We start from the raw sequence: 27777 nt of genomic DNA, 5'->3' as shown, positions 1-27777 counted from the left end.
TTTTACAGAGAAACTGTGGAGAGCTTTCTGGCCAGCTGCATCAATGTGTGGTTCAGAAACTGTAAAACCTTAGAACACAAGACCCTGTGCATAGTGAGTACAGCTGAAAGGATCATAGGGGTCTCCCTCTCCTTCTACATGCGCTGTGTACGCAGAGCCTCTACCATTGTGAAGGATCCTTCTCACCTCTCGCACAGTATATTTAAGCCCCTGGCGTCAGGCAGGAGTTTTCCCGAAGCATAAGGACACGCACTACAAGATTCTGCAACAGCTTCATCCCCCAAACTGTTAGAGCCGTAAACACACTGATTGATGGAATGATTGAAATTGCTTTGTACGAGAGCATGTTGGGAAGACTGCATAGTGAGGTAGAAATGAAGAAAACATGGGATCATTTCTGGCAACATATAAAAAATGGTTTGAATAAGTAGGACTGATTAACAACTGTTTAATTTCCATGTGCTTTTATTATGATTGTATTCCACTAGTGGCTGAATGTGTAATAGCAAAGATGATTATTGAATGCCATGTTGATGTATTTTGAAGTTGAATTACAAAAAAAACTGTGCAACATGGACATTAATGGTCACTCAATGGACATTAACACTCTCTCGCACTCAGCCACTTTAATGTGCATTATAATGCACATTGGACATTGTTGACATCTGCAGTCTGGGATTTGTATCTGTTTACTATAGACATCTGCTTATTCTGCTCAAATATGCTCACTGGATATTGCACACACATTGTCACCTCTTATTGTGCATTTGCACGTTAATCTGTTCTTAAACTACTTACATTTTAAACTCATATTTATAGCACTTTAACTCTGCTATGTTTAATGTTTATTCTTTATATATGTCTAATGTTTAATCTTGCTGTTCACAGTCTATGACATTTGGTGCTTTTGTATACTGTGTTAGTGGAAGAATGACAATAAAGCTTGAGTTGAGTTATACCTTTGTATGTATGTATGTATGTATGTATGTATGCATGTATGTATGTGTGTAATGATCATAATCCTCATTTGGATGGATTTCCTCATAATTCTTCCCAAATTTGGGGGCTAAATCTACATCCAGCTTTCCAGTTGGAAATAATGCTCTTAGACCTAAGTATTATCTCCAGTCTTGATTGTCTTGCAGAGTAGTCATTCTGTCAATCTGAAGATTTATCAGCTGTATGTATAAGTGCGTGTGTGTGTTTGTGTGTGTTTTTGTGAGCGTTTTTGTTTAGGCTTAAATTCCAATACTATATTACAAGGGCAAAAAAGAGCTATATTTGTACTATTGAAAATCGTTAGTATATGTTCATAAAATAAAAATGTGCTGTGGTGTTTTTTAATTTATTTCACATTTAATGAGGTATATCTGGCTGCAAAAAAAGTTTGAGAACACCTCTGGGGCTACAGACATTGAAGTTCCAGCTTCATTGAATATTCATTGAAGCGGTTTCTTGATTGGTCAGTAGAGTCGGTCGCCACATTCTTAACCAATAGGCTTAGCGGGGCGGGGCTTATCACTCGTGGATACTAAAAGCTGCAGTGAACGGAAAATGTTTCTATTGGTTTAGGGGAGAAAAAGTGGATCTCGGCTGTGTGAACTGCAGCTTTTACGGCAGGACGCGTTGCATAATGTAGCCGTTGGACGGAAGACACTATTGATATCGACATTTCTTTGCGAAAACTGTCAGCAAAAAAAAAAAAAAAAAGAAAGAAAAGTGCAGTACCACCATTACTCGATCAGCTGAAGAGTTAGCTAGTTTCCTAGCTAGCAGGCTAGCGGGACAGCCATTCAGGGAGGAATCCCAAAGAATCCGATTAAAGCCATTCTATCTGGATTGGATAATCCGATGTAATCCATTACCGTTTATAACATCATCCTGCATCGTGTGAAGGGTGTGAGCGAGCTGACAGGTAAGATATTGGTGTGCGGTACGAGGACGAATTAGCTCATGCTAATTAGTCTGGCTGATAACTAAGCCATAATAAAAGTCAACAAACCTGTAATGTGTATGTTGTATGACTTACATAGCACAGATATTACAATTTAGTTGTTAAGATTGTGATATGTGTCTGTTAAGACAACACTGAGTACTTCTGAAACTTAAAACCCCCTGAGCATGGAGAATAGACTGTAACCCGGGATATAAACACCCTTTTAGTTGAATGTTTTGTTTTATATATGTAATCAAAACGTGAACAGGATCTAGTCCGTGAGCTAGCAACATTTTTTTCCCTGTCTGTCTGTCTGTCTGGGTTTGTCTTGCTAGCTGCTGGTGGTGTGTGTAGCGTTATTCTCCATCACCTCTCTGCAGAAATGGCAACGTTATTAACTTTTTGTTTTTCCATCATATTTATTATTAATAGGTTTATTATTGTGGGTACGTGTTGTGCTTTTTGTGTTTCACGTTAATTCAACACCACGGTGATTTTACAGGCTAAGCGGTTTTCGGTTTGCTAGCTGCACCGGCCTGTGAATCCCAAACGCGTCTGATTAACGCCCCTGATTCAGACCTTTTATATAGCAGTATTAATTTATTTATTTATTCACGATAATCAGGGTATAGACGCTTTCGTTGACAAGCGTTCAGCGGGTCTGGTTTTTAATTTGTGCTCACGTTAAGACTCCAGATGAATCAACACACCCTGACGGGCCCCGGTTTGCTCACCGGTGTTTGGCTGAGCTTGTATCCGACCTGCGCGCTTTCTGAAGCGGCTTGGCTTAGCTCGCGCGTCCGATTCGCTCCGGCGGCCCTGCTGCAGCGAAACACACCCAAAACACACACACGCACACACACTCTTACTCATGCATATTAACACTCATATTTTCACAAACAGTTTATTAGCAACTTAACAGATTATTTTTTTTTGTGTAACAATATGCTTTAATGTGTAGTAAACCTTAAATATTGACTTATTTCCACGTATTTTGGAGGGTTGTCACGATATTATCATCTTTACTTCGATGTAGATGGCATAGTATCGCAGTTCCAGGAAAAAAACCAATCCCTTGATAAACAATATTTTACATTATACATTATTTTTTGTACTTCTTTGATTATTTCAACGTGCATAACCTGGCACCTGTTAACAAATACTTTGTTTTAGGGCTGCAGCTATCGATTATTTTAATAACCGTGTATTCTATCAATTATTCCATCGATTAACTGACTTTTTCTTTATTATAGAGCAATACTAAATATACAAGAGAAAATTAGACGGGTCTCGTAAAATGAACAAGCAATTTGTTTCCTTTTTGGAAAAATGTAAATTTTTATTGCTGAAATTGCATACAAGAATATATGTGAAAACTAAACCCATTTAATGCATTCAAATGCCTCTGGAACTCGTGGGGGTTTCGTTCTAAGACCCCCTGCGAGTTCTGAAAATCTGCAAATTTTGGACACACCCCTGCAGCCCCTATGGTACCATACTGAATTCATCTAGACATCGTCACTTTAATACAACAATGTGTTTTAATTAATGTTATGAAATTCGTTCGTAAAAAAAAATAGTTTTAAACGTTACTTCTAACGTTTCTGGACATTCGGTCCCGCTGCGGGTTCCTGTGAATTTTAAGATAATCACAATTTGCTGTCTTGCTGTCTGTCTGTCTTTTCCCGTCTCCCCCAGAGCTGATTATTAGACAGAGTTCTTTCAAGGGATCAGAGGCTTAGTTTGATACCATGCGCTTCTGTTGATTGTAGTGTATTTAATTTTCAATCTGTAAAGCATTCTGGCACTACTGAGGGGGTGATGCTGCCTGATTTGGCAAAAAATAAAGTCGGATTTGCGAGGGGAAAAAGTTGGAATTAGGCAACCTTTTTTTATTAATGTGCCGGAAAAGGGCTTTTATTGGTGTCTACCTGTTCTGAGTTTAGCGGGTGGTGCGTCAGTAATAATGGTCTGTGGTGAAACACAGTTTACTAAACGAAAGATTTTTGTATTCAAATTACTCAAGTTTCTTGAGGAATTGTTTTGGCCCTACTTTGTTTTCATATTCAGTATCAGTAAAAAGTTTTGGACACGCCTTCTCCTTCAGTTATTTTTTATTTATGTTTATTATTTTCTAAATTGTGCCTTAATACTGAAAACATCCAAACTAGGAAAGACCATGTGATGAATTATGTAGTAAAGAAGTAAATGTTGAATAACCCAGAATATGTTTTATTTTTTCGATTGTTGAAAGTAGCACCATTTAGCTGTGATTCACAAGGTAGTTAACTGAAATGGTTTTTAGTTTAAAGGTGAGTCTTTTGGGTTGTTGATTGATGCATTTCTTGCCTTCCTAATATGCTTTACACTGTCAGTTGTTTTGTAAGGAGGAAAGTGCGAGTACAGTGTCAATAGCCCTATTGGTGCTAAAACAACCACCGGTACTGTACAAATACATATAATTGTGAGAAACCCCTCAGTAACTGGTGCTATATAAACACATAAGTAATCTAGAGATAAATGCATACACACTCTACTGTGTGTGTGTGTGTGTGTACTACAATATATACGAGAAAAAAAGCGCTTTTTTTTCTCGTGTATATATTGAAGTTATTATGCCAGGTGATCTTAGTTAAAGAAGGAAACTTTCTTTAAAAGGTTGTTCCACATTATTAACCAAGTCACAGTTCTGATGCAATATGGGAAGGAAGAAAGAAGATGAAGATGAAAAGCATGATATAGTGCAATGACTTGCAAACAATTGATATACTCTATCACAGAAACTGAACAGAGAGCATCGACCTATCAAAGGATTTGTTTGTCACAACACAGAAGAATGCGATCAGATAAAGGCTTACTAAGAAATATTTGTCAGAGAATTTAATAGTATCAAAAGGGCGGCTATAAAAAATGATTGAGCAGCAAACAGATATTTGAAGCTGCATGCTGTTTCTGGAGTCCCAAGAAACTCTCGATGCAGAATCCTTCATAGGCTGGCAGTTGTGCATAAAGCTGTATTTCGGTTACCCCAAACCAAATATCACAAAGAAGAGCGTTTACGCAGAAATACATGAAGACTAATTTTCAAACAGTTTTGTTTACTGACGAATAGCGTGCTACACTGGATGCTCCAGATGGATGGAGTTCTGGATGGCTGGTGAATGGCCACCCTGTTCCAATAAGACTGCGGTGTCAGCAAGGAGGTGGTGGAGTGATCATTTGGTCTGGAATATTAGGAAGTGAGATGGCAACCCGTGGAGTATCCTCAATAGGAAGGTCTATGAGGGTGGGTGGCAGTATAGCTCCAAACAACAGCTCTGTGAGGCGATTCTGGCATCCTCGAATGAAATACAGGCAGAAACTATACAGGTTCAGTGGACGAGAGAGTTGTTGGTCATCTTAAAGAAGGGTGCATATAGTAACATAACTTGAAATGTTAATAATTTGGTTTTAAATTGTATTTGTATGAAAAATGTTTTGTCCATGCACCATAATATGACTGATTTCGAGTTTTCAGTTCACTATAACCCTTTAAATGGTTTAAAATTATTTAATTAATTAAGAATAATAATTGATTAATTAATTATTTGGAACAGCATATTTTGTGATTTTTTTTTTTTTTTCCAAAAATGTAAATAAAGCATTTTTCATTCAGTCCTTTACATGTACCGTAATACAGCCACATTGTAATATAATTAATAAAAATTTATTTATTAAAATAAATTTATTAATTTAAAAAATCTTTTCACTTTTAATCAAAACTTAAAAAAGATATTTGCATAATTTGGAATTGTGTGTGTGTGTGTGTGTGTGTGTGTGTGTGTGTGTGTGTGTGTGTGTGTGTGTGTATATATATATATATATATATATATATATATATATATATATATATATATATATATATATATATATATATATATATATATAATTTCTGTTTGACCATTTTACAAAAAATATAAATAAATAAATATGAGGCGACATTAAAACCGTCAAGCATTTATTCAAGACGTCCTTTTTTTACTCTGATAAAAAATGTATTGATGACCCTAATGATAGATATATTTATATAGATATAGATATAGATATATATAGATATTAGTACAAATATATTATATATATATATATATCAATACTATTAAATACTATTCCTACTGATTTGAATAAAAGTATATGGTATACTGTAATACATTTGACTACATTTGCTGTTTACATTTCTAAATGAAACTGTAGGAGACTGGGTTGAAAAGTATCTCAGGTGTGTTTCACATCACTGATTCATTTACATATTTACTGTGTTGCTCGTTGTACTCTTCTGCACAGCCATGTCATAGCAGTGAGACAGAGACAGAGATATGCTGATATGCTTTTGTGCCTTTTTTTGTCCTGTACTGAAATATGTTTGAGTTTTTAAACCCACGGCTAATCTGCAGTCTTGATGCAGTGTGCCAGCCATGTGTAAATGTGTAAAATGTAAATGTGGTGATTTCTGCTAAATCATTTTGTAGGAATCCTAATACTATATCAAAACTCTCAAGAATAATCAAATAATGCAGCTTAACTTGTCTGAGGGTGCTTTACATCGATGATTAAAAAAAATGAAGTGGTCAGTTGGTAAATAATAGTTTAGTTTTTTTTGAAGTAGGGTTTTTCTATAGCTTTATTCATCCGTTTTACTCAATAATTTATTAAAACTGATCTGTTAGATGTTGCATTGACATTTCCTCTTTTTCTTTGAAAATGTGTACCTGACAGTACCAGTATTTAAGATGCATGAATGTAATTGTGATTAAATCTTCACTAAATTATGTACTTGTTATCTTCTGAACAATCATTCAGATCATAATTTAATATTACTCAGGATTGGGATTTTCTTGCAAAAGACAGCGCTTTTAGCATTGGACATTGCCTTTATTACAGAATAAAATATAATGTGACTATACATTTCAGTTTCATTCATTAGTCCCTAATGAGCAAGCCAGTGGTGACAGTGGCAAGGAACAACTCACCGAGATGATGCGAGGAAGAAACCTTGTGAAGAACTAGACTAAAAGGGAACCCATCCTCAGCTAATGTCACTTTATTGTAAACTTATCCCACCTGGATAAATATTCTCTAAATAGAATCATTTGATGAACATAAAAGACAGACACCATGATAATCATTTACTGTGATCAGTGTAGATGTTTCTCTTTATTGCCTATTTTTTATGCAAATTTGTAAACAGTTCAAGGAGCAGCGAAGAAGCAAGTGAATAATTTATGTACTCGATTTTGACTATTTGTACATGAGGTTTGGTCCCTGCTCTTATCTCTAAGGGTTTTCCTTTCTGAAGTACATACAGTGTTTATGCAGCGTCTTAATAGGCTTTTTATGTACTCTGTTTAGGAACTTGAATTAAAACATTACTGAATGTGTGTATGAAAGTGTGCAGTTAAAGTTAATCCAAGATCTGAAACTTTTCACATTGTGTCTGATGCCTGGTGTATATAGTGCATGGAAGCGGTAAAAATAGATGCAAAACCATAGATAACGGATTTGAGAATATGGCAACAATCTACTACAAAATAACAACTTTATGCATCGCTCTATAGAATTACAGAATACAGGTTCTGATAATTTAGTTGAATGGAAAATGTAACAAAAATTAAATATCAATGTGTACAAATTACTAGTTAACTTTTATATGACTGTCTATATTATATTTCCATATTGTTTTAGCCAGTTTTATTATTATTAAGTAGTGATCTTACTATTTTGACGCATGATTATTCTAAAAGCCAATTATAATCATTTCTGGTGTCATTCTATTAAAAAAGGTTTATTAACATATCAGTTGTGGAACTTGGGTCTATTAATTAGAATCTTTTGGGCTTTGGTCTTTTTGTTCATGTACAAAAAAAATCATCTTTGCGGAATGATTTTAACTCGTAGGCATGATTTGTAAACTTTTGTTTTGTTTCTGGTTCATACTGTAGAAAACATTACTGGGAATGTCAGTTTGACATGACAGGGCAACTCTTCAGGCGTGTAAACTCTGATCCACGTTTACACATACAACACTGTCATGGCGAATTTGTAGGAGTATTTTACATGGAGAAACCACAGGGTGTGTCCTCAGTCAGATTTAGAAAGTACGTTATGGACATGAAGTGACTTATGGGTTGCACATGGGTAATAAATACATGGATATACAATCCAACCTCAATACTCTCAAGACCTCGATAGTTTGTGACTTTTCATTTGGAACCGGACTAAAAGTACTTCACGAGAAGCTGCGAGTGGCTCGATGGTTCAGAGTAACATTTCAATACAGAGTTTGTACTAATAAATTGCATAATGTTTGAAAAGTTATTAGTAGTAGTTATAAGTAATTCATAATTTTTGTTGAGTTTACAGAATAGTACATGTACAATTCCCCTTGAAAAAGGAATCATTAAAAGGACAGAGTAAAAACCTCGCGTTTTTTTTTTTTTACTCGCGAGGGGTCATAGAGCGTAACCCCTGTGAGTATCGAGGTTGCACTGTATTCCAAAACTTTTGTTTCACAAAAAAATTAATTATTGTGTTGATTTTTGACCAGGGCCTGAAATTTTACCTTTAACTCACTTTCTGTTTTCTGATAACAGATACTAAAACCTAACACCTATACATCTGTGCACAAAAACAAATTTATACTTTATAAATCGATGTGATGTTTAATTTCTTATCAACGATTTGATCATCCTTAATTATTGACTTTAGTTGTATAGAAATACATTACAAAACAATTACATTTTCTATTAGACTAAAATCTTTAAAAGTTTAGCATGGTCAATAGCAATTTACTAGCAGGTGTGTACATTGTTCACATATTTGCTTTTTGCATCTTTAAATCTGAAGGACTGGGTCCCCTGGTGGTCTAGTGGTTAAGACGCAGCGCTCCCACCGCTGCGACCCGGGTTCGATTCCCGTTCAGGGAACCATCCCCAGCCACTCTCAGTGCCGGTCCCAAGCCCGGATAAATTGGGGAGGGTTGCGTTAGGAAGGGCATCCAGCGTAAAAACATGTGCCAAATCAAACGTGCGGAGGATCCGCTGTGGCGACCCCTAACGGGAGAAGCCGAAAGAAATCTGAAGGACTGAAAGTGGTACCTACAAGATGGCACATCAGAGCCAAAATATCTTTGTCCCTCTGGTTTCCAGTGTTTAGTTATGTCATTCATAACGTCAAAAAGCCTGGCGAGCTCATTTTCTTTGTAAAATCGCCTGCATGCCATTATCTGACTCGCAAATCAAAAGCCCACAGCGTGCATTGAAAAGTATTTACTAATCTTGATGTACTTGGTTAAAAAAAATACTTCAAACCTTAATGGGGATTCAAACCTTAATGGGGATAATTTTAGTATTTTATAATGGTCTAGATTAGTTATTCTATATAGAATTCTATCTAGTCTAGATTAATATATATATTAGTTATAATGTATATTAAACGACATTTGTTTTTGTAGTTAATTGTGGACGATGCGTCACGTTACTTTAATGCCTCTAGTCTTTATATTGCACTCCACAGACACCTCAGGCTGATTTCTGCGGACATGCAAAAGCAGCACACCAAAAGATCACAAAATACACACCCCAGCCATTTTGCGTATATATAGTTAACCGCAAGAATAAATCGTTCTTAACAGCTCTGAGCCTGATTAATATTTAGCATGTAAACCATTTATACTGTTCTATGATATGATGACTCATTACTAGCCTACTCCTCTTGAAAGATAGGAGAGCAGCAGTCACCGAGTCACTCAAGACGTGCTGAACAGATTAACCACTGTAGTTAACTTTAACATCCACATACCTGAGCATCAATACATTCACCCAACACACCAAACAGTTAAAAACCGAGATACTGGATTGGCGTCGTATGTAGTACATGTGGAGAGTTTTTGCTATATGGACTTTGTAGTTAAAGGTTGGACAAAATCAGACATACTGTGAGAATTGTAATAAAACAAGCTGCAATAATTTGAGATTCATGCAAAAGGGCTGAAACGGAATCAAAGTTAAAACTCCTGTTGGTAACAAGGTTAAAAACTCTGTTTACTGCTGTGTGATAGCCTTCATTGCTGAATGTGTTTTGTGTGTTGAAGCTAATCATAATGTGATGGTGATTTTTATTTCTCTTCAGGGTTTTCCTCAGTCTTTATTTTTCTCTTCTCCTGCATAATGTTTCATTCTTTTGTAGTTCAAATAGATAAACTACTTGGGTCCACATGCTACACTGAATTGTCACGCTGTATTTTTTCTGACTGCTTGAGTGCAATAATTTTACATCCAATCTGACGGCTTTGATGGTTTAATAACAGGCTGTGTTGTTTAATAGTCCGGATGCATTGATTTAGAGAGCACTATTAATCTGATTGCTGCTAATTCATTGTTTATGATTTGATCCTGGTTAACTAGGCAATGAAAGTCAATACACGTTAAATCAGCAGTCCCCAACTTTTTTTGTGCCATGGACTGGATTAATGACGGACAATATTTTCACGGCCTTTAAGGTGTGGTGGATAAATACAACAAAATAAAATGATATGACTGGCATAAAATTTTTATTTTATAAATATAATAATAAACTTTAATCCACTGTGGTGTTTTTTTGTTCATTTTGCTAGCTTGTGGGTTTCAATTTAGCGGTAATGTATTATGTGTTAGCAGCCGGAGCAGCCCCTTTAAGAAGGTAGTGGATGGAGGTAAGACATGTGACCGAGGCATCATGACATGCATCAAAAGTGAGTCATAGACAGATGAGGCGGAAAGAATCCGGTTATTTTCCAAAATAAATATGTACAGAATCAGATAATAAATAAATTGGAATTAATGCAAGTTATGTATTTTTTTTCTGTGCGGCCCACTGGCTTAAATGACTTTCAGTATAAAAGCTTCCCTTTCAGGTAGTGGGTTAGTTTAACAGTGGGATGTCTATTATACATCACCTTAGTGATTAAACAGGCTGCGATAAAATTAAGACAGCAGGTGCGAGTTATATTCTTGCCACTTGTATTTTCTGCAAACTAAAAAACTTAATGTCTAAATATTAATATAAAATTTTTTTTTTATATTTTCTGTAGACGCTGCAAAAAAATTATTTTAACAGTTATTTATGTGAACTAATAAACAATTGCTTTAATTTAAGAAATTGATTTAAATATGGCTTTAAAAAAACCCTCATTTCTGTATTTTCTTGGTTCAAGATATAAAGTTCAAGATATAAATTTTGTGGCTTTAAATTGAGAGCTTTCTAAAGTTTGCACTGTACAAAACTATTATGTACATTCATCATCATTATTCTTTACAAGCTAGAATTAAACTGTGTGGGCCTCATTAAACTAGGAAATTGCTGCACTATATTACAGAAAAAAACAATTGGATGTCATTTGAGGCTATTACATCATCCACTTACTACATTTTACTGATAGAGATTTGGCGAGGTTTAATTTTTAAGGCTTGTGCATTTTACTGCTGTTATGAAAATTTTCTGCGCTGAATTGCATGTTGATTTTACTTTTTGCTTTAATTTTGCATACTCATGTTTGTATTCTGTCACAGATTTTCATGTTTGAATATAAAAATCAATAGCTTTTCTATGATATTGGACATTCTCGGTAATCTTTGCAGACCTGTTCAGATGCTCTGCAATTTAGGCAGGACATTGGAAGTTGAGACGACACTGCATTATGTCGTCATTAATAAATAGTACTGTCTAGTCATACATCACTCTCTATTAAAAACACAGTTGATACTGACAAATCAGAGACACTGTTCTTTTGTGCCTGGTAGTGTGTTTTAACATTGTCTGCTGTTAGAATAGTGGTACACTGGTACAGCAGATAGCATTGTATCTTTACAGCTTCAGGGTTTCCCAATCGACCGTGAGCTTGGGTTTCTGTCCGTGTGGAAACTCTCTGGGTCTGCATGGGTTTCCTCTGGGTTCTCTTGTTTCTTGCCACCTCCCAAAAACATTCCCAAAAGTGGATTGGCTAAAGTAATTGCCCCAAGAGTTAGTGTATGTGCTATTCTCACCTCACATGTAGTATTCTCAAGATAAGCTCTTCAACCAGATTCACTCTGACCGGGAAAAAGGTGTTACAGGAGAAGAGTGTGTGTGTTGACATAATGTTTATGAAAAGATTTAGGCATTGATTTATTTCCTTATGTTTTGAATGTACTTTAGTTTTGTGATGACCTGCTAATAATGGCTAGATTTACACTTAACTACACTTTTAATTATTTATTAATTTTTTTTTTTCAAAAGGTTGATTATGTAGATGTTAGTTATAGTATAGCAATGGTATATAAATACATTTGACAGTTATATTTCAGTAAATCTATGTAACCTTGGACACACCTCTTCCATTTTCTGAGGCAGCCTGCCTCAACAGTGAATGAATGAATGACTAAAGCAGAATGTACAATAGACAACACAGGTCTCTCAGCATGTCTTTTATGACACAGAGTCTCGAAATCTGAAAATGTACTTTCAGTGAGGAAGGTGTGTCTTATGACTACATGACTCAGTTATCATTGTTAAAACGTGCATGAGAGACACAAAGGACATTAGAGAGCACAAGGTGGGCTCATGTTACAGCCTTGCCTGCATCAGGATACCTTGTAATCTAACAGGCCTCTAGTGCCCAAGAAATATGAAATGTTTTTTATTTAGGCACCAACTTACTGACGATTGGTGTAAACAGAAAAAATGAAATATTCCTGGCACCATGTCGGGACCTCTCATGTCGTTATTAAACCAAAATGAGATTTGCATATTATATTTAGCTAGAGATTGACAGATTAATCTGGCCGATTTTGGGCATTTTTAATTAATCGCCATCGGCCGCTTGTGCTGCACATCACTGTATTGCTGCCGTGATTTCTAAATATCTGCATCGGCCAGAAAAAAACCCATAACGGCCAACCTCTTTATTAAGATTTGGTATATTCTACTAAATAAGCTAGTGATTGGCAATAATGATGATAATGAATATTTTCCCCTGCATATGTGAAATTGGTTTGTAGTAAAACGCAGACTTGGAAAAAAACAAACTATTACATGTTTTTCTTCAAAAGAATGTTTATTTTACTGGTTATATCAAAATTATAATGGTGGTTGCTTGAGACACATTATAGACTAAGATAGAACAACCAACCCAGTTTTTCTATCAAATTCCCTTTTGTTTGATATTTACATGATTAATGCTAGAGACTCTGTGGAGGTCCAATGATACCAAGCTTGTCTGGTCTTGTTTATAACGACTTTTTGAATTATTGCACTGTGGCACCCAACCCGAAAATGCAAAGCCAGCATGTTTTTAATGATTGCTGATTGATTTATAACATTCAAATATCATTTCTGTACATTTTTTTGTTTGTTTGCTTTTTTCTTTTTACCCTGTGACTTTTGAACTGAAAATTCTGTGTTGAAATGTTTGAATGAGTGGCATGTAAACAGGTTAAAACACTTCTGTCACCAACTAAAAGACTGAATGATTGTTCTTGGGCTAGGTGTCAGACAGTGAGATATGACATGTAAATGAGGAGAACATGATGGTTCACATCTGAAGGACACTTTAGTGTAAAATACGATCTATTCCTAAATTTTATATAAAACCTGTGGTGTCTTATAAATAAACTCTAGTCTATGGTCCATGTAATGTAGCTCAATGAGCCTTTTAAACATGCTGGTTTAACACATTAACAGAATGTCAGATGTTAGCCTTTGTCATGGCATATAATTTGACTACAATAAAGTGATTTTAGTTTTGCATGTTGCATAACTGGTAATATCGAAGCATATAATTTTATCTAATGTATCACTTATAGTTTTGGACTTGTATTAATCCAGAAATGGACTTGGTGCTTGGCCCTAAACACTTTTTAGAGCCTTTTGTAGTATTGCAAAAACACAGCCGTCCATTGTCATCTACAGATCCCCCATCACTGTAAATCGCTCTGACTCAAATACCGTTTGAATGATTCGTCAGTCTGTTGTCTTTTTCTTTTCCAGACATCAACACTTACAGCCAACACTTGTTTGCTTCACGACCGCATTGAAAAAGGAGCATCTCTGAAACAAGAGCAATGATGTGTTAACCTGTTGGACCTACTTCCTCTTTCACTGGATTACTCATACTCCCTGGTGCGTGTACATGTAACTGTAAGCATGGCTCAGGTTGCATGCTCGAGACGACAACCTTCGCAGGCTCTTATGTAATACACGCCGGCATCGGCCTCTGAGCAAACAGCACACAAGAAAGTCCCAAAAGTCTCCCAGCGGAAAGCTGGTCTTTGTTTGTATTTTATACTCCATTTCTCTTTCACCTATGAGCATTTTGTGGTTGTCTGCAGCTTTGTAGTTTTTATTTTTCAGTCACTCCACTGATCTGAATGAGCATTCGGGAGTTTCTGGAACACGCCCAGTTTCTGCTTTTTATGAGCTCTTTTTAAATTGAGGCACCACTGTGCCTCAGAGACTCTTTGTACTTTTTTAAAAATTTCTTATCGTAGATGCTTATGATAGTCAGTAGATTTAGGCGGAAGCCCGGCTCGCTTTTTTTGCCTACTTCCTGAAGATTGGTTGTGAGGATTTCAGCTAGACTGGTCCATCACTGCCTTTGGCCTTTTTGGCCTAGAAGCAGAATGCTTCGACTTGGTACAGAGAGACTCAAGTATCTCCAGCATAGCAAAGTGCAATATCCCACATGCTGAACAAAATCAAAAGAGACATTTCTGTTTTATGTGCTGGCAAAAAAGCGCAACAGCTGGAAGCGATTTCTGTGCCATTCTCACAACACTATCTCCATCTCTGTAAAAACTGGAGACACTAAATCTTTCACTTCAATGATGATTTGCTTTCTTACATAATTTTACCTCCTTTTTCTGTTTCGATTCGCTTTTTTAACCTGAGACTGCGATTTCAAAAGCTCTTAACAATACTCAGAAGCCCATCTACCTTATTTTATTGAAAAACTTTATGCATTTAACTACAAAATCCATGTCAAACATTTTGTCTTCTACCTCTACCTTTAAGTTGTAAAACCAAAAGTTTTAAATACCACCGCTCATTTATAGTTATTCGAATTCAGCCACAGGGAACACTCATTTATCATTTTTCCTTTTTCATCACATTTTTTTGCTTTTACCAAAAAACAAAACAAAACAAAAACAAACAGCCATATTTTCTTTTTTAATTGGATTTTTTTTTTTTTTTTTCCTCTTTTTTTTTTTTTTAAATAGTCAAAACTCAAAGCTGTTAAACTGTTTTAGAAATTACCAAAATGGCTTTTTGGTTTTAAATAGAAAAGAAATTGCAACAAAGCCAAGAAAAAAAATATTGCACTCAAATCTATTTATAAAAGCTTTTTTTTTTCTTTTTCTATGCTGGCCTAAAAGGGCCAGGAAACCATTGATGGCTGTGTTCAAGCCTGAGTGCTTTATAGTGAAGAAAGCCTGATTTGTTGCACTTTTTTTTTTTTTTTTTTTAAATTGGTTTTTTATGTTTCATTGCTCATTTCACTCTACTCTTTCAGCTATAACTATGCAGACAATCTGTCATTTCTTTATCTTGAGTCGAGGGGGAGAAGAACTGATACTCCTCCCATAGCCGATTCCTGTTTCCTACACACACACACACACACACACACACACACTCCTTCCAGAGGGTGGTTTCTCGGTGACAGCTCCTCCTGGTGCGCCCTGGGTAATGCCGAGTAGTAGTAAGAGTGGGGGTTTGTCTGACCCCTCTTCCCCTCCCCACCCTACCATTCCATCCCGCCCCCTTCGGCCCAGTCGATATGTTCCGGTGTCTGCAGCAACAGCATTCCTTGTGGGAGCAACTACACTCTTCTTCTGCTTTACGTGAGTATTAACACACGCATACACCACAGTTCAGATTTTGAAAGAACAAATAAATGCTTAAAAATAGCGTAGCTTACAATCAGAGACACAAATTGTTATAGGCAGATTTACCCACAATGCAATGTCAGCTTTTGTGTGCGAGTTCTAGCATTTGATTGAATAGCCAGCATATAACTATATATAAAGGTTAACTTTAACCTAGCTCTTATAACAGCAACGTCATTTGAATTTATCCCCAATACTCAATTTGTTGACGGGTAACTCATGCATGGCTGATTTGACGTTTTTAAACACTTTCTAATTTCTTTTCTTTATCTTTTGGTGTCTCAGGTGCCCATGGCTTTCAGAGACTTTTTCAGTCGCCATACCAATATACAATGGCATCATCTTCCTTTTTGTATTAGCCAACTTTTGTATGGCCACCTTCATGGACCCCGGCATCTTCCCAAGAGGTATACAACAATCTCCTTATACAATTGTCTCTTATTATTAAATAGCACACAATTAACCAAATTTCCTTTCACTTTGGTACACTAGTATCAAGCTCAATAGTCTTTTATACCATGACTATTGAATTATTGTGCTGTTGATTTATAGTGCTGTTGAATTATTGATTCTGATTGGCCAGAAGGTGATTTTCTTCAACAGCAGCTATTAAAACCTACATTTGCTTTCTTTGTAAATAGGAAAAGATGCATATGCATCTATGATTGCAAAAAGACTTTTAAATTGACATTAGCTAAAATGTTATTAGATTATTTTTACAGAACAGAGAGGGAGAGCTGTTTGGCGAATGTAAATCTCTGTGGCTTTGCTATTTCATTGGTCACACACATATTAAGTGCTTATATTAAACAGATTGAAGCTATTCAAGATGTTGGCATGTTCAAGATATAACGATTTTACACTTGCAGTATTGAGTACATTGCAAGGTGTTGCTCAAACAGATTTATTTTCTAATCTGCGGAGAGTCAGTTATTGGTTTCTCCTCTGCATAACAAGTTATCTAGCATTAGCAAGCTATTTGTTGTTGATTTTAGTCAAAATATTCAAGTTTGTTATTAGACATTAGAAGCCAATAGTACTGATACGATAGTTTAGCTATTTAGCCTTGATGAATTGGACGCTGTAAAAACCAATTATTCCCTCTAACTGTCTACCTACAAATGTAATTTGGTTTATATTCATTCAATTCATCATACCATCTGTGTTGCAGCTGAGGAAGATGAAGACAAGGAGGATGATTTCCGAGCGCCACTCTATAAGACGGTGGAGATTCGGGGCATACAGGTGCGCATGAAGTGGTGTTCAACCTGCCGATTCTACAGACCACCTCGCTGCTCACATTGCTCAGTGTGTGACAACTGTGTGGAGGTATGAATACACCCAGGCACACAGAAATACAAGTAGTAGATAAATTAAATCCCCCCTGTTAGATTTAAGGTGAATGTCCTAAGCCATGAATGGTTTTGCTAGAATGGACTATTGTGTCCACCGGATTGGGTAAAATCACTCAGCTGCCACACTGTCAAAGTAGAAATGTTAGAATTCTGTTCACATTTTAGTTTATTTCTGTAGCACTTTTCACAATGGACATTGTTTTAAAGCAGCTTTACAGAATGTATGAAGTATAGAACAACATTGATATTAGTGAATTATGTGTATTTATCCCTGATGAGCAGCCTGGGGTGACTGTGGCAAGGAAAAACTCCCTTAGATGGTATGAGGAAGAAACCTTGAGAGGATCCGGACTCAAAAGGGGAAACCGTCCTCATTTGGGTGACATCAAGAGTGTGATTATAAGTCATAAAATCAATACAAAACACTGGAGAGTGAAAACTAACATGAGCACCAGAGTCTATGTGATTGAGTAATATCCTTTCAACAGTTTTACATAGTCAGTTGACATTGTGGAACCAGGAGCTACTTATAAAATAGCGCAAGAGTTGAGATCATTATAGATCAACTCCTCCATGCCACAGCCTTTAAATGTTTAATAAACGAGAAACAGCATATGTAGAATGTTCTTTTTTTTTTTAAGTGATTAAGATTATTTTAAGTGATTTTAAGTGATTTAAGTTGATTTTACTTAAAACCCAATATCCAGACTCTACATGACGTGGGATCCAAATGGCGCTGGTACATCTTTAGATGCCTCAGGATGGGTAGAGAAAGAGAAGCAGTGGAGAGGAATTGGCGTAGCTGCAGTCCATAATATTGACAAGCAAAAGATAATGTACCTTTGATCATATGCAATTGAGCACATGGTTATGATGTGTTGTTTAGGCCTTGCTAAAAAGATACATCTTTAATCTACACTTCAATTGGGAGAGTGTATCTGAGCCTTAAACACCGTCAGGGAGGCCTTTTAGTGGAATTTGCTATTCTAGGAACCACTAAAGTCCACATTTTTGAGACCATTGCCTTCGTATGTCTCCAGTGCCATGTTCTTAAAGTAAATAACAGAAAATGCATGATCCTTTTCTCCCTCCATCTCATCCTGTAGGATTTTGATCATCACTGTCCGTGGGTGAACAACTGTATAGGCAGGAGGAACTACCGCTACTTCTTCCTGTTCCTGCTCTCTCTGACAACTCACATCATGGGCGTCTTTGGTTTTGGGCTGCTCTTCATCCTGTACCACACACAGCAGCTAGACCAAGTACACTCTGCCGTCACGTATCCTTTTAGCTGTGACTGGGTGGGGTGTGTGTGTGGGAGAATGTCTCTGGTAAAAATGGATCCATGCAGTACATCACACTGTGTATGGGGAAAATATTTTTGTTCTTGTATTCAGAGACTAAAAAATAAATATGGAACTTGGTATGATATAACTTGTGTGTTTTAGTTCAGTTGTGTCTCTTAACACCTTCCTCTCAGTATGGGTGTTATGTGTGTTGCTGGACTTTTCTTCATCCCAGTAGCAGGTCTTACTGGTTTTCACATTGTACTGGTAGCAAGAGGCAGAACCACTAATGAACAGGTGTTGATGCTTATTCACATTTTTTAGGAACGTTTCTATAGCGTTCGATCTTCCAGTGAACCAATATTTCAGCTTGTTTCTTTGCTTTTAAGTTTTTAAAAGGCTTTATCTTTGAATCGGTTTCTTTCCTTTTAGGTAACGGGAAAGTTCAGAGGAGGCGTGAACCCCTTCACTAATGGCTGCTGGAGAAATGTGACACGTGTTCTCTGCAGCTCCCAGGCACCCAGGCATGAACTATGATTTCTCTTAATAACCTGCATGTGTTCTGGACAAACACGATTTTCTTTTTAACGTATCGGCTTCTCAGTGAATATGCCCTTATGTTTTTCATGCCTGGACAAAGTTTGGCTAAAAGTTTCTGGGCACCAGATCATCCATAACCATGCTTTTTTTTCAACATCCTATTCTGAATTTATTCCCTTCACTCTTATTGCAAGGCCAGTGAGGTTTGGGTCAGGTTTTTTTTTTTTTTTGCACACCTAACTTTGTTTTAATGGAGCTTGCTTTGTGCACTGGGGAATTGTTGATTGGTTGAGGCCTTACAGTGAAGAAAATGTACATGTAGGTGTAATGGTCATGTATAATATTCATTGTTCTTATACACTGTTTCTGGGCAACCTTTTCACAGAGAGGTTGGTGGGCTGTCATAGCTTCGAGATTCTCATCATGCAGAATTTATTACTGTAATTTCTGGACTATTAAGCGCACCTAAATATAAGCCGCATTACATTTTTTTTACATTTTGAACATAAATATGCCACACCTGCCTACATTGAAACTAATGAACTTAACATAGGCTTTACACTGTTACACGGCTTGTAACAAAACAGTAGCCTACCAAGAAATTCATTGGTCACTGTCTTCCTCCTTCCTTTAACAAGAATTTCTCTCGAGAGTTTATCTTTTGGAATAGTTGTGCGTTTAAAAATCACCATTGGTGAAGCTTTTCTCCCGATGCCGTGCAGCTCAGAACACAGGTGAAGTGCGGTTTTTCATGCCCGGTTGTTTTCAGCGTGACGAATGATTTGCCTTTCCTGTTGCCAGGCCGAGTGAGCGGCAGGTCAAACGTCAGAGGAACCTCATCCATATTTATGATGTGGTGTGGCCCAATTCACTGGGAGCGCATCTGATTTAATATAAAGAGTTTCACTGGTTCACCTGAACCCGTTCCGCAATTTCATTGGTCTAATGTTACAGGGCTCAGTTTTTTGGTTTCATGAAGCTTGTGAAACCGGGAAAAACCCAGGAAAAATCCATAAATTAGTCGCTTCATTGTTTAAGCCGCGAGGTTTCAAAGCGTGGGAAAAAGTAGCGGCTTATAGCTTGGAAAATCCGGTATTTGCATTCATAAACAACATTGGGAAACACTGCAATTTGCTTCTCTTTTTTTACTCTCTAATGATCAAATTACTTTTGGTTAATGTTGAGAATGCTTTTCCTTTCTGTTCCTCAGGTATGTTGGAATGAAAAGGAAGGCACAGGCGGTGTCTGTTCAACCCCCATTCTTGAGGCCGCAACTCTCAGAGGCGCAACTGGCTGCCAAGGTGCTTGACAATGGTATCCATGGAGATCTACACCGGGTAGGAATTTTATGCATGTGTGCTTACTCGTGTACATAGTTATTTCTGTGTGTTTGTCTTCCTATATGCACATGTTCATTTCAGGGTCTGTTAATAAGTTTTTATGTGTGTTTTGTGCTGTCATCCATTCCTCTCTTTCACTATCTTTCTTTCTCAGTCTAAGAGTAGTTTGGAAATGATGGAGAGTCAGTCTGCTGATGCTGAGCCACCTCCTCCTCCTAAACCAGAGCTCAGATACCCAGGCCTGTCAAGAGGACCTGCTGAAGGTACACATCCACATTCATTTTTTAATTTAGTCTTAATTTACCATGATTATAAAAAAAAAAAATGTGCTTGAATTAGAAAGTGCAAGATGACCATTCTGTTTGTAAGTGGTGCTGGTTTAGAGAATAATGGCTGTTCCTTTGTTCATTTGAAACTGTTCTGGCACCTGTCATCATTAAATGCACTACTGAAGTCACATTATTCTCTCTTAGTGTTGACTAACCACCGTAGTGGGTGTATGCTCTACCTGTTACACCAATTTCATGAGTCTAATGATTAATATTATCAATATAAAAATTTAATTCAATTAATCAGTTATTATAGACAGTCCATTTCTTCGATATGGGGATTTTGGCTGCACATAAGGCTGAAATACTGCCATTTTGTCGTTATAACACCCATTTCATATATTTTTCAGCACTTTGCTGGTACACGAGTCTCTTGCCAAAATGAATGCCAAGACTTTATTATAGGAACATTTGGTTAAGGAAGTGTGTGAAGACTGGAAAAAATAACCATAGGTTTCTGGACTGTAGTCATATACCATCATGTTAGGTTTCTCTAATCCATGTCTTCTGTGTTTATGGCTATTTTTCATTTGATTATCTAATTAAACGTAGTGTAACAAAAAAAAGGTTTTTGTTCTAATTGTTTTTATTGCCTACTGGTACTTAATTCTGAAATCACATATGATTATGAAATTTGAGTGATAAAACTGTGAATTTTCTCAGAATGGAAGTCAGGCCTGGCTTAGTGTTTATGTTGATCTCAAACATGTCACTGTTGTGTTTTCCAGAGAGCAGTCTGTTAAATAAAGCTCCACCAACTCCTACCATGTACAAATACCGACCTACATACAGCAGCCCAGGGAAGAACCACACTGCTCTGACACATGCCTATGCCAACCAGGTAACCTGTGTACTAGTCAGGATGACTGCTTTTGATTTGTGTGTATATTGATGTCAGTCCTATCTGTCATGTACAGTGTGTGTCTCTGTCATCTGACTGTTATTGCACCTAGAATCAGTAATGAACATGTAAATCCTTGACCTCAATCATCTCACTACATGCTTCAGTAATTATCATTTACACGCTTTATATTTTAATCCTCTTGTCTGTTTTCTTTCTATTTTTAATCAAATCTTATACATTATCTTTTTTTTTTTATCTTTTGATTTGATTGTCCCAGTTGCTTTCAGTTGAACAGTATCAGTAAGTTGTCACTGTCTATATTTTTTCTGTTTGTGCCTTTTTTTTTTTTTTGTCTGTGTTTGTTCATATTACCCTTCTCCCAGTGCAACCTCAGACTCAGCGTTATGTATTTAAGAGCTTGCTAAAGTTCTTAAAACTAACATCTTTTAGATTCTCTACATCTCTTTATAGATGTTACGTTCGTGTGTTTCTTAAGACAATTCTTTTTGATGGATGGACAAAATGATACATTTATTATGCTAGCCCACAGAACAAGGAAAATCTAGATAAGTGTAATAATGGATTTAAAGTTTAAGATCATCATTATATTAAAAAAAAAAATCGAATGTTCTTGCAGATTTTGTAAAGGTTAGAGTCTGGCAAGTTATCACATCTAATGCTATTTACACACAGATACGATACGATTACACACAGATACAGATACGATTTATGTGATTGCTTTGAGCTGCATTTTAGCTTTAAGATTTGATCAGTTTTTCCACAAACTTGCCAGAAAATGTTTAAAAGGGGGAAGTTTGGGTGGGTCTGTAATATAATCTGTTAGTCCCAGGTGTACAGGCTTGTGTTTTGTCCACCCTTCATTTTATTTTTCTAATTCAAACATACATTTTGTGTTTGAATATATGGAAACATTTCTATATATATTTATGTAGCTAGGTGGTTTATTCCTATTAGGATGAATAGTTGAGATGTTTCCATTTATTGTGTCAGAAACATCAGAATTTCTTTTTAGCAATATACAGCATAAGCTTTAAGAAGTGGAAAAGTGTCTGAGTGTCTCTTTTACCAGATTGACAGGTAGCATACCCACTTGTGCTTTGCTAAGCCAATAAGAACAAAGGCCATGAAAATTGTGGGTATCTAGACCACACCTTTGTGGAGAGACATACCAGTGCATACGCCACTTCCCAATGACTGATGGGTGCAGAGAAAGGATAAATAAGAGAAATGCACACTACAAAAGGAAAGTTTGTGTCTCCTTATTTTGTCATAGAGCTGTGTGTGAGGTGCTGTATTGTTAGTTTCCAGAGATACTAAATGAAACAGGGGAATCTTCATACCACAAATCATTGAGCGGCCATGCCACTTTAAATGTAAGGAGGTAAGATTGGGAAATCAAGCCATTAAGTGGTTGTAATTACTTTACATCAGACATCTAGAATAATATTAATTAAGCACTATTTAGGATGTTTTTCATTTGCTGCCTTAACCTGTAGTAGGATTAACAAATGCTTGACCTCGATTTCTTTATCCCTCTTTTCTTTAGTAGCACACCCTCATATACCCACAAGCACCATCTGTTGCTTTAGCACAGCTGTGATAGAAGCAGATTGAGTGTGTGCGCTAGGTGTGGGGTTGGGGGGAGGGGTTTAACATAGCACCACATTTATAATAATTCATCTGCTTGAATATTGGCTCCAAAATAGGGCACTGAGAGTGAGAATGGCAAAACCGGAAATTAATTTTGCCCAGTGATCTCATTCTTACCCAAGGGTTTTATTTTGTTTGTACAGCATAAGAGACAGTTTATGATGGTGATAACAGCAGCATTTGTGATAGAATCTGTTTTTTGTTCTTTAAATGTGTGAGACACTCTGTAGTAGTGTGCTTTTATAATGGCTGTTCCATATTTCAAATTACTAGTTGGTTTGAGGATTGAGCCTATTGTTTTTGCAAAAAATGTACATGGTTCAAACTATATTCATTTTTCAACACTGACTAAATTCTGGCTGCTGCTTGACTGGTGTACAATCCTTTGACCTTTTTGTAATTTTCCTCTAGCTGTATAAATAATCACAATGTAACATGACCCTCTACACTTTTCCTGTATTAACCCTGTAGTGATCATTGTACACGAATAGGATTTAAACCACAAATAGAGGGTGTTGGTGGGTAGAGATGTCTAATCCTGCAATCTCAGCAAGTCTGCCCTTTCTCTCTAACAGTCAGTTAGAATAAAGGGGAAAAAACACCACACTGGATTGTGGCTAACATTGTTCTAATACTTTGTGCTGTAAGAGAGTTAAACAAATCTACTCGTTCAGATGGAACTGATTCGTTCTATTTGATTCGGTGCGTTTTGTCTAATACGTTTATTATAATACGTTTATAGTAATACATTTCATGAAGCAAGTGCTGCTTCTTTAGAGCTGCTTTTCATGCATTAATTTTTGCTTCATGCACTTTCTTGTGTTATTTATAACCTGTCTGGTCACAATTCAGACGTGTTTATTCTAGTTTTTGCACCAAACATGTCTTACTCTGTAATGGGACTGCCATCTTCATTAACTGTGAATGTGCTCATCATCTTTATAAACAGTCCCTCGTCTTTTTTGTGGCAATGATGGTGCAACAACAGAGGAGATGCATGATAGGGTCACCATGTAAACCAATGTGGTCTGACAGATAATGTTCACCAGCATAATTATTCATGCTTTAGTGTTTGGACAGTAATGAGCTATCCAATATCAGAACTGCCTTATAGGTTGATTGTTAAATATTATTAAAACTCTTGGTAAAGGTAGTCTGAGGCACCCATAGGTTTTAGCCTGAATGTATTGCTTTGAGAAAAAAAGAATCTGTTTATTCCTTAGAAAATGATGCTTTTATTCAGAGATTTGCCCCAAACAGGCTTTAGCGTTGGGAATCAGACCTCTAAAAAGATTTCAACATTTAAAAAAAAACATTTTTAGTTAATAAGATTATTGTAATAAAATGTTTTTTTTTTTTTATTCCACTGAAGTTATTTGAGAGAAAAGGTAGTGTACAGGGTATTACCTGATTGACACCTCATTTTTTTTGGTGGTCTTGAAACATGATCTGAATGATGCTATGTGCACATTTTTAGTCATTTGTAATGTGTCAATACAGTTGGATCTTTTTAAGGAGAGGGGAAGTATATTTTAGTGTAGTGGATTAACAGAGGTGATTTCCATTCTGCAGTTCTTGTGCTTCAGCTATTTTTCCATTGTTCAATGCTGATTTTAATTTATTAAATTTTTTTTTGTATTAGAATTTTCTTAATTCTCCCATGCTTAAGTTTTTAATAGCTTTTCTATGCCCTGCCCCTCCCTTCTTTCTTTGTCTCTCTCATGCTATTGCATCCATGCTTTTGCGCTCTCTCTCTCTCTCTCTCTCTCTCTCTCTCTCTCTCTCTCTCTCTCTCTCTATCTTTTTTTTTTAGATGAGTCGTGGGGACAGTCTGAAGGAGTCCTCTTCCTCTCTCCTCCAGTCCAGTCAGCAGCCGGGTTTCCGCTCTGAGCCCAGTCTGGATGGCCGTGATGGAGGAGGAGGAGAGCGTATGGGTGCTGAGCGACCCTCCGTAGGTCAAGGGGCACCACAAGCCCCTGGAATCTCTGCCTATTCCTTCGGGGGGCGCTCTTACCCCTCCTTCTCCGACCCCACTGTGCTCTCGGGAGGTGGTTCTCGCTCCTCCAGTGTGCGCTCCACCTCACAAAATGCACCACCTTCTGAAGCCTCTAGCTACAAGAGTTCAGCCAATCAAACGCCTCCACCGCGCAATGGCAGCTTGTCCTACGACAGCCTTCTTACACCCTCTGAAAGCCAGAATTTTGAATCCACGTCACCTAATCCCCCGCTTGGCTACACCTCCCCATTTCTTTCTGCACAGATTGCACAGCAACGAGAGGAGGAGCTTCACCAGCCCTCCTCCTCCAGCTCTGCCCTGCTTGCTTCACCACACCGTGGCACCGCCTACCTGCGAGGCTCCGCCTCCCCTCCGCCGCTACCTGACCGAGAACGTGAAAGGCTGCTTCATGATGCACAGTCCCGCCAGCACCATCACCACCACCACCATCACCACCACCATCAACATCAGCATCGACCACCACGCTTTTCCCGTCCTCCGCTCTTGTCTGATTCAGGCCTGCCAAGGCTCTCTAACCCATACCGCACACGCTCCACAGATGCTCCACTGCCCCCTTCCACCCACCCACCACGCACAGGTCACCCACCTTTAGGCAAATCTCTGTCTTATTCGAGCGCCGCAGCCGCTGAAATGCAGTATCGCCTTGTGCGTAAAGCCTCCGCCTCCACCTCGGCTGGGGCAGGGGGCATCCAGGCGCCCAAGTGAGTAACAACCTCTGCCTTCAACGCTCCACGCTGCCTCCTGCTGCCTCCTTCCTCCTCCTCCTACTCCTCCTCCTCCTCCCAGACTCCTGTGAGTGCACCTCTCTCTTTCTCTCAGCCTTTTCTATTTCCCTTCACACCTTTTGATTTCCTCCTAAGCTTATGCTGTAGTTGCTTTCTTTCTAGTTTGCTTCCTCAGCAACAGCAAAAAAAAATTGTCTGCATGTATTGTTATTACTCCATTGGTGGTGTGTTTTGTAGGGCTGCAACAAACTATTATTTTGAAAATCAATTACTCGGATGATTATAATTATTATTTCGAATAATAGGTTTTTTTTTCTCCCTGATTTATACAAATTTGATGTTTTGCTTATAATAATTATAGCCAGATATAAAGTTTAACTATCATCAATTTTGACATTTTAAAGCTATTCGTGACTGCTTGTTGAGGGGCGAATGAGGGACTTCTTTCTTTCTTTCTTAAAAAAAAATGCATAATCATTTGCTAAAAACCACAACACTGACTAAAAATGTAATCGTTTACTGTTGCTGTTATTTGCTGCCTTTAGATTTAGTGTAGTTTCGCACCGGTTTAATTGAATCCATCACTATGTTGCGAGTGAGCTGATTGCGCAACCTGATGCTCTCGAGTCACGACAGAACAGATCCTGTGCGACTGTCCCGAAGTTAGCGAACAGTTTACACAATAGCACTTCATTAAAATATAACATTTCCACATGATAAGGATGATACAGTTTTTGCTTACAGTGCTGATTTTTCACCTTCATCCATGACACCAGTGTGTTTTTTTTTTTTTTCTTTTCTTTTCTTTTCCTGCTGCTGGTTGTTATCTTGCTGTCATGCTAACTCATAGCTTGAGCGGCCCAGCTAATCGATAACGGCATTCGTTGATGACGAATTTCATTATCGATTATTGATTTTATCGATTAGTTGTTGCAGCCCTAGTGTTTTGTAATATTTGGTTTTGTTCTCTCAGGTAAGAAAATTACAAACCTTTGATGCATTTATTTAATTTCATTTATTTATTTATTTTTGTTTGCATGTTCCGTCAACATTGAAACATTTTGCAATGACATTCTGTATATTAGGAGTGATTCATTTACGTTCCCCTTTTTCTTTCTCTGCCACTCAGGGACGAGATTCAGATGAAATCTTATAGTCGGACAAATGGGCAGCCTAAATCGCCTCTTTCTCAGTCTCCTTCTTCGACCCCCTCTTCCCCCTCTCATCCAGTCAGTGTCTCCACACGACCAGGACACGCCTATCCCAGTGGTTCTTTTCAGAGCCCCAGCCACAAGCCTGGAGGTGGTGTGAAGAAGGTGACTGGTGTCGGAGGGACCACTTATGAGATATCAGTTTGAGACATGGCAGTTGTTTGACCTGTCCTGTGTCAACAGCTGAGTCTTGGACCTGCCTCCTCTACTTGCTCAGTCAGGGCAGAGGTTCACTACGCTGTTGGAAATGTGTTGAACACAAGAGACATTTATTGAAACGTTGGAGTGAATGAAGTACTCCAGACCTGTGCTTTATTTTTATACATAGGGAAAGTTTGAGTAAGTTGCCCTGCCTGTGTGTGGTCAGATAAAAGACATTGCGGAGGAGGGGGAGGAAAGTTGCTTGTACAATTCCTGGACTTCCTGACTTGCCATTAATGAGGAGGTGTGACACTCGAGTATGGCAGATGACTGGACTGCCTTGAAAAATCTAATTATGAAAAGGGTTGCTTTATTGTCAATTGTGTAAATCGTTAATTGTATGTTCTGTATAGCGGGGGGAAAAAAAAAAGGTCACGTTTTCCCAGGGTGG

At 37.5% G+C, this 27777-nt stretch overlaps 1 protein-coding gene across 2 annotated transcripts; it reads left to right on the top strand.

Moving 5' to 3' along the window:
- The first annotated feature begins 1537 nt into the window (after positions 1-1537).
- zdhhc5a (zinc finger DHHC-type palmitoyltransferase 5a) lies at positions 1538-27776 on the top strand. Of its 2 annotated transcripts, none has more exons than XR_006928166.1 (12): positions 1538-1915; positions 13973-15822; positions 16153-16274; positions 17039-17196; positions 18329-18501; positions 18703-18805; positions 18941-19032; positions 20259-20385; positions 20543-20651; positions 21446-21558; positions 25046-26041; positions 27104-27233. XR_006928166.1 is itself a non-coding variant. In XM_046869799.1 (12 exons), the coding sequence occupies exons 2-12, from the start codon at positions 15668-15670 to the stop codon at positions 27330-27332; spliced, it is 2286 nt and encodes a 761-aa protein (XP_046725755.1). In that variant the 5' UTR covers positions 1538-1915; positions 13973-15667; the 3' UTR covers positions 27333-27776. The 2 variants fall into 2 exon arrangements, 1 of the variants encoding a protein (XP_046725755.1); XM_046869799.1 differs by having other exon boundaries at positions 25046-25950; positions 27104-27776.
- Position 27777: the final 1 nt, after the last annotated feature.

The sequence above is a fragment of the Silurus meridionalis genome, chromosome 2 (assembly GCF_014805685.1).
Source record: "Silurus meridionalis isolate SWU-2019-XX chromosome 2, ASM1480568v1, whole genome shotgun sequence".
NCBI lineage: Eukaryota > Metazoa > Chordata > Actinopteri > Siluriformes > Siluridae > Silurus > Silurus meridionalis.
This window is presented reverse-complemented; position numbering and strand designations above follow the sequence as displayed.

Coding starts and splice junctions, on each gene's coding strand:
- zdhhc5a (XM_046869799.1), top strand. CDS start 15,668: ATGCCGAGTAGTAGTAAGAGTGGGGGTTTGTCTGACCCCTCTTCCCCT. Junction 19,033..20,258: donor TGCAGCTCCCAGGCACCCAG/GCATGAACTATG, acceptor TCTGTTCCTCAG/GTATGTTGGAATGAAAAGGA. Junction 25,951..27,103: donor GGGGGCATCCAGGCGCCCAA/GTGAGTAACAAC, acceptor TCTGCCACTCAG/GGACGAGATTCAGATGAAAT.